Source organism: Haliotis rubra, unplaced genomic scaffold (assembly GCF_003918875.1).
Source record: "Haliotis rubra isolate DU_JTF1 unplaced genomic scaffold, ASM391887v1 Scf2008, whole genome shotgun sequence".
In the NCBI taxonomy this organism is placed as follows: Eukaryota; Metazoa; Mollusca; class Gastropoda; order Lepetellida; family Haliotidae; genus Haliotis; species Haliotis rubra.
Genome location: NW_025766013.1, coordinates 47,565 through 55,065, shown reverse-complemented (window position 1 = coordinate 55,065; position 7,501 = coordinate 47,565). Strand labels below are relative to the sequence as shown.

At 41.6% G+C, this 7,501-nt stretch overlaps 1 protein-coding gene across 1 annotated transcript; it reads left to right on the top strand.

Moving 5' to 3' along the window:
• The first annotated feature begins 1,441 nt into the window (after nt 1–1,441).
• Nucleotides 1,442–3,374, top strand: LOC124275679. Its single transcript, XM_046711303.1, has 3 exons — nt 1,442–1,680; nt 2,066–2,214; nt 2,675–3,374. The coding sequence occupies exons 1-3, from the start codon at nt 1,467–1,469 to the stop codon at nt 2,717–2,719; spliced, it is 408 nt and encodes a 135-aa protein (XP_046567259.1). The 5' UTR covers nt 1,442–1,466; the 3' UTR covers nt 2,720–3,374.
• Nucleotides 3,375–7,501: the final 4,127 nt, after the last annotated feature.

Sequence of the window (7,501 nt, the reverse complement as noted above, 5' to 3'; positions counted from 1 at the left end):
CGACTGTGAACTCAGCATCTCTTGCAGAGTTACCTCCCATGGTATACACGCCATACTTACTGGCATCTTTTCGAAATATGTCCCCCAAACGTTTTCCCATAGATTTCTATAGTAATATTACATTTTAAATAAAACCCGCATAGCATTACAGCTACTACCTTTACAGTCTCTCCTTAAAGCAGCAATATCAACAAAATTGACTCACTTATTCAGTTTATTATTCATGTACAAGAAGCTGATCAGCCATTACCAGTTCCGCACCAAATGAAAGTATTTGCGATGCATTAAGCAGCACTGAATATTGAAAAGCATGGCCAGCTTTAATAACTGGATGGGTGTACATCTCAAAAACATAAAACTCTTACACTAAATCATACAGTTGTCAGTCTGCACTGAATGATCTCTTCTATTACTGCTTGTTAAAGGGCAGATTAAGTTAAATAATGGTAATATTGGACAGATTATGATTTGAAGTAGCAGAACCTAAAAGTATCAGTTCCTTGTTTCAGTGGAAGGGGTAACATCGTCAACACCTCCTACCACTCTGAATGTCCCTCTCAACGTATCGGCGTCGTCCAACTCGGCAGTCTTGGCGTGGAAGAGCCTTAGGACGCCGAGGACGCCGTATGTGACTGGACTGCAGATAGAATACAGAGAAGAGGAGGTAGAGGATATGATACTCTGGAACCAGACTGACCCTCTGGACCCAAGCGTCACCAGCCACGAGCTGACCAGGCTACAAGCGGCCCGGGGCTACAGGGCCAGACTGGTCATCTTAACCAATATTGTTGACAACAATCGTGTACGACTGACTCCGATCAGATTTGAAACAAAGCCGTTTAAGAGTACGTAAACACCCACACTTCCAACATTAATTACTATATATTCTTGTTCTCTTGGTTTCACAGTTGATATTAAACTGAGTGGTACTCTAAAACCATGGGGGCGGTGGGGTAGCCTTGCGGTTAAGGCGTTCGCTCGTCACGCCGAAGACCCGGGTTCGATTCCCACATGAGTACAATGTGTGAAGCCCATTTCTGGTGTCCCCGCTGTGATGTGCTGGAATATTGCTAAACGCGGCGTAAACCTAAACTCACTCACTCTTGAACCATGTTATATGAAAGTCTGAAGTTGGGTCCCGATCCAAAAAACGTTCGTAGCGCAGGACATTCGTAAGCCTATGGTAAATTGTGGAGTTACGACACGTAATGTTACAAATGATTGTTGATCGGAACCCAGGACTTCACTGCAAGGAAATGTAAAGCGACTTTGTAATTAGTTCTGGGTTATCGTATCTGTGTAAGCATCTCTTAACTTAGTGAAATATATTACATTCATTTAATAACATTGTAACATTTAATACAGGCATCACTGTGAGAATTAACCTCCAATTGCAAGAAGTTGGCGTTGGTGTCACTACCGTCGTCATCAGATGGGCGGATTCCATTTTGGAGAACCTCGTTGCCATGGAGGTGCGGTACATGCGCAGCGGTGCAGCTGCACTGGCCAACCCAGGTTCGGGGCCAGGAGTACAGGTGGTGCGTCTTAACCCCTCAAAGACTTCCGTCACTATTTCGGAGTTGTCGCAGTCCACGGCCTACATGGCGCAGATCATTCTCTTCTTCAGCAACAACACTCTGGCGGAAACGGCGTCCATACACTTCGTCACTATGGCCACAGGTAGTCTGTTGTTTGCCCTGGAAATTATTTCAAATGTAAATTATTGCCACCTTTAACCACCGGTTTACTTTGCTCAAATACCTGTCAAGTTCCGGTAGGAATTGGTCTTGAGCAACCCTTGTTTGTCATGAGAAGTAGCTAACGGGATCGGGTGGTTAGGCTCGCTGACTTGGTTGACACGTTTCATCGTATCCCAATTGCGTAGGTCAATGCTCATGCTGTTGATCACTGGATTATTCACAGACTGCCGCTCCATAGCTGGAATATTTCTGAGAGCGGCGTTAAACTACAAACAAACAAACTTTACTAAAAAGACATGACATGCATAGATAGAGATCGCTCCCCAAGAATTTCACTATTAGCATTGTGGTTTATTCTGTTTTAGTTAAGTCGGAGAACTTGCTCGTGCCTTTGGTGGTATCTGCAGTGGTTGTCGTCTGTGCTGTCGCCATCGTGATGATCACGTGTTGCCTCTGGAGACGGAACAGACAACGAGAGGCGCGGGAAACGGCATTTGAGAACAAAACGTTTGGCGTAGGTTGTCTTTGATTTCTAAAACTCCACTTGACAGGATTGACTAGTAATTGTTTAGGAATCCACCGAATAACCATTACAACACTTGATATTGATCACCTGGTTGAACGAGTGTGTGTGTAATAACACAATTAAGCATGTGCATATTTTGCTATTCTAAATGCTCATTGGTCAACTGTTCATGATGTCACATAGAATGTCACAGTGCTTCTTTGTTGAAAAGAATCACAAACTGGATAATTCAGTTATATATTCCTCTAAATATATTTTTTAAAAGGTGTCTACTTGATTCCCTCAATTTCTATTGATGTTCTCTAGCAATCCTCTCCAAGCCTTCACAATGTTCATAAACCACGGAGAATGGTTCTGAAGATGCACTGTGGGTGCAACACTCTCTCTTCACGCTGAGTACGTCATTTAACAACAAACAAGCATACATTTGTGTTTCTTCTATTTCCAGCTTCACATTGAGACAGATGGACGAACGCTAAGTGCAAGACCTTAATCGTTGTGTCGTGTTTCTTCATCCTATGTGATGTCCTCAGGAACATGGACCATGTACAGTTCCACGGATCACTATTGCAGTGGAATTAAGAGTCTTTTTGGAGAGTAAACCTAATCAAACTACCGTCCACAAACTGTATCTAAATCCGGAATTGTTCCAGGTTGAGAGGGTGTTCATTGACAAGTGTAGCTATGACAATGTGGTAAGAGTTGGCAGTGTCCTGTGATCTACTGGCAACAGTTGTGTTCCTTCAAATGAAGACTGACGTGACAGCGATAAGACAAAGTGTTTCTACTATTGCTCGTGAGTTTTGTGTGATTACTATACCTCAAGTGCCATCGAATACCCAGCCCTACTGACTCCCACACAAGCCACTCGAGAGATAGTATTGAACGGGGCTACTGTTTTACCGAAGTGGGAGGGATCATTATAGAGCTTCGAATGTAGACCTGTGACGAGATACGGTGTTACCACAGAACCATGTTATGACTTTCAGATTCTACTGGAAAACGACATCTGACTTTATATCAGAGTTTGAGACTCTAACGACTGTGATTTATCACCCCAATATAACGCCAGGCTATGCTTACTCCCCAAGTATTCATCATATTGAATTAGTTATAAAACATTTATTTTTAAAAATATGTCTTGTTTTCCCTCACAATTCAGGGATTAAGAAAAATATATTATTATTTGTTAGATCAAATACTAATATACTTTCACGTAGGCAGGTTGTTATCTGGGATAAGAGTTCACAGATGACAGATTCCACTCTCACCAACGTCAAGACAGTTCCAGAGCAGCCAAGAAGCTATATGTGTTAGCGATCACAGAAATGGTACCCGCCAATGACCGGAAGTGGTACACCATTACCTCCCTTATCGAATCCCCACTGGGATCTGATGAATTGAGAATCCGCAGCTCGATCAACGTTGATTTAGCGACACCTTTTCACAATATTTCAACATTGAAAGGCGCGTAGCAAAGCAAAGTAGACTTGTGTACGGCTCTGTATGTTTGTGGGAGATTTCAGGGTGTTTAGCACTACCGGTTTACAAGATTGGTTTTCAGTCGGATACGGATCATACAGAATGACTTGCCAAGAAGAGTGGGCGGGAAACGTCTCCAATCTTCCTTGGGTTCAAAAAAATGCAATGCGTGCATGTACCACGTCCACGGCGCTCAACGCACATGATTTCATATGATGTTGTCGAAAGGCAAATAGTCATTTCTGGTTCGTCGATCAAAATGCAAAAGAAAATTTTTGATACGCTCTTAACAAATTCAGTATTTACGTGTTGTCAGAATCTGTGTTTAATGGGCTCAATGCATGTTCCATATTAAGCTCAAGAAAACTAATCCTCACAGGGTTTTTTAATCAGTAAAGAGGAATCAGTTCTTAGAAATAATAATTTCACCCAGCTGACGGCATGAGCTGATAACTTTGGTCGGAATGGCAATATGGTTAATTGATTACTTATTAATAAGCATCAGACAGAAAGTTACCTACCACACGGAGTTCAAAAGTGTCGCTCACAGACACTTAAACAAACGTGTCCGAAAACCCACAAGCAAATCTCAATAAGCAAGTCTACATTGGTTCAGTCTCAGGTCTGAAAATGAAGAGATTCTCTGGAATCCTTTGTGTATTACAATAAAAGACAAGTGTACAAAGAAATCTTGATATGTTTATTTTAGAAAGTGTTAGTTAGTGTGGGTTGACACCGGTGTGTTCATGTCAGAGACTTGTGTCACTGTGGTTCAGTGTTATGTAATGCATGTTATTAGAAATGTTCTATATGTTTGCTGTATTTGTTTGAATGACTTCATTACGTGTCTGAATGTGCCATAAATCTTTACAATTTGCATAATAAACTTTATTTTCTACCGTTGGAATTGTTGTTAATTGATGAGCATGTGTGGGCGTAAGTCTTTCGTACATACCCTGAAACAAATATATCCTAGAAAGCTCATGCAAGTCTAGAATACGTGGCAAGTCTAGATAACCGCAGTTTCAGAAAATGAAGAAAGTCTCCGTTCTTTCGTTTTGACAGTGAAGATCCGGTTTAGAATTGGTCTGCAGTAACCCATGCTTGTCGTAAGAGGCGACTAACGGGATCGGGCGGTCACGTTCACTGACACATGTCATCGCGTCCCAATTACGTAGATATATGCTCATGTTGTTGATCACTGGATTGCCTGGTCCAGACTCAGTTATTTACAGACCGCCGGCGTTTAACAATCAACCAACCTTTTCCCTATATTTTATGATAATTATTTATTAACCGTTTTTTCTGTAAAATATGTTCATTTCAGAGACTAAATGTTAGTCTATGCGGGCTTAAGTGACATGATTCGACAGATTCGGTGATATGTTTGATGGATACTTATTCCCACCATTAAAAACTGCACTCTTGTGCTGCTGCGTGTGTCCTCCATCTGTACAATTAGCGGGACTAGTACCATTCGTCACACCCTTCACTACCGCTAACCACAGATCCGAGGTCAGAGGGTATCTCTTATAACGTATGACGTCAGAACCACATTTCGTCCAAACAGTCATAACGTCGATTACCACATTTGAACAGTGACAGTCGGAATGTGTTTTCTGATCATGTAACCTCGAAGTCTCAAGATGTTATTCCGTATTCCGAACAACAGTTACGGATTGTATGACTGCAACCGTCATAGTCTTCGTCTATCGAATAAGAGTTCAAAAGGGAGATAATTGATTAATTTCATAGCCCTTGTACAGCTATACAGGTCATCTGTTTGACATTCCAGGATATTCATTTGTGTAGTTTTCAATTTTTTAAATATTTTTTTCAAGGCACAGACTGGGATGGTTTTCGCCGGTGTCCTAAAGCTTTTGACTGACTAATGAACATTAGTCACCACTCTCCCCTTTCCGTAACCTCCAAGAATGTATTCGGTTTGTCCCGGAGTAACACGAGTTGGTCACGAATGAGTACATTCGTAACTACTCGCCTCTTTCCGTGACCTACAAGAAGACTCGTACCTGTATAGTACGCCATTATTGCCAAGAATCGCCAAGAAAAATGTGAAAAGAGGTCAAATAGTTTTATTGCTATTACTGATTTTCATTATTATTTCCGTGATTATAAAATTATCCTTATTACTGATATTTGTTAACCACATAAGAAACTTACTTAAAGTGACTTTCGTGTTGTATTTTAAATTGATTGACGTTTTCTTCTAGTAGCCATGTTTGGAAATTATCTTTGGGAGTTATCTCTCTTGGAAATAGTCCTAGACTATTTTCATCTTCATGCCTGTTTGCGCTTACACAAGGCCCAGTCGTGACATGGTCACGAGAGGGTATTTTGAGTCGCCATCCGGCTTGCCGGATTGACATGAGTAGTTACGAATGGAAGGAGCAATGAAATGCCTATCAAGAAGTAGGCAGTTACCGTCAATCAATCAGAAAGCAGCTTTCTCGAGCCTTTAGGAACTGGCGACTTTCATGTTTTATCATTATTGACAATTTGCAGTACAACAGGTATTGGTTATCTTTTCTACAATCATATCGTGATCACAATCAGTTCACACCTCTTTCTCGTAGATAGAAAGGGTGGAACTGCTGCCATTCGTATTTTGTCCTTGGTACTGGGCTGCCTTGTCAGCTGCGATCTCCACTCAGGGGATGGTTATGTATGTGCCTGCGTGTTGTGATGACGTCATTGTTGGTGTTGAGGGCAGCTAGACATGAAGAAACACGGACTCGCCAGTGGGTACTGATATCACTCTCTCTTTCATATGGAAGTGTCTTCGTGCCTAAGTAAAAAATATCATCTACGTAGATAATTAGACTTATCGTAGATGTGTTCATCTTTCACTACGTAGATGGTGCACAAAATTTGGCTTCTCTAGCGATCGTAATGTTACGATCGTGTACAGTACAACTGCCTTGTGGAACGAGGCCCTGGTATGCACAGTTTGGGCCACCACGATACGTGTTGGTTGCAGACTGTAGTTTCCGCCACAGGCCCTCGTGTCTTTGCGAAGATTAAAGATTTAAAAAAATATTTTTTGAGATGACCCCCGACTCAAAATGCTACACAGTACAATACATTATGACAAGGCCGGACACTTCGGTGTACCCCACCCGCCTGCTTTGCCGATCGCTACGCTACCATCGCATGCAATCAATTAAAACTTAATGTAAACATAATCATGGATGATTGGCCTATCGATCACCACTGATGACACCTTCCAATTCTTTATTGCTATTTCTGCAAGTCGATTGAAACCCGATTTTGATTCTCAACTACTGTAAACGATCTTGACACAAATGGATGGCGATATGTCCGCACAAAACGGGTGTGTGGTCGAAGCAAGCCCTCTGATTGGTCAACGCTTGCAAAATCTGCAATTCTTTATATATTCGCTTGATTTTTTTCTTTCATCGACTGCTTAATGTAAGAATATATTTCGAGCAATGGCTTCTCAAAACAAAGCATCAGTTGTAAATATCTCCTGAACAAGGATCAATCAATCAGAGGACTTGCTTTGACCACAACCCCGTTTTGTGCGGACAATTGTGTGGCGGTAGCGACCACTAAATAATCGGATTGTTTCATCCCCAAAAGACTATTGGTGTTGGATGACGTCCCCCACTGACAAACGTCTTGGAACGGAGCCAAGGTCTGTACGGCGATTTATGGTTTCCCGAGGAGAGAGAACTTAGTAGAGTCCTTTATCACAAACAATTAGTTCAGTACATATATAAGGCAATCGTTTCAACATGGATCACAAATAATC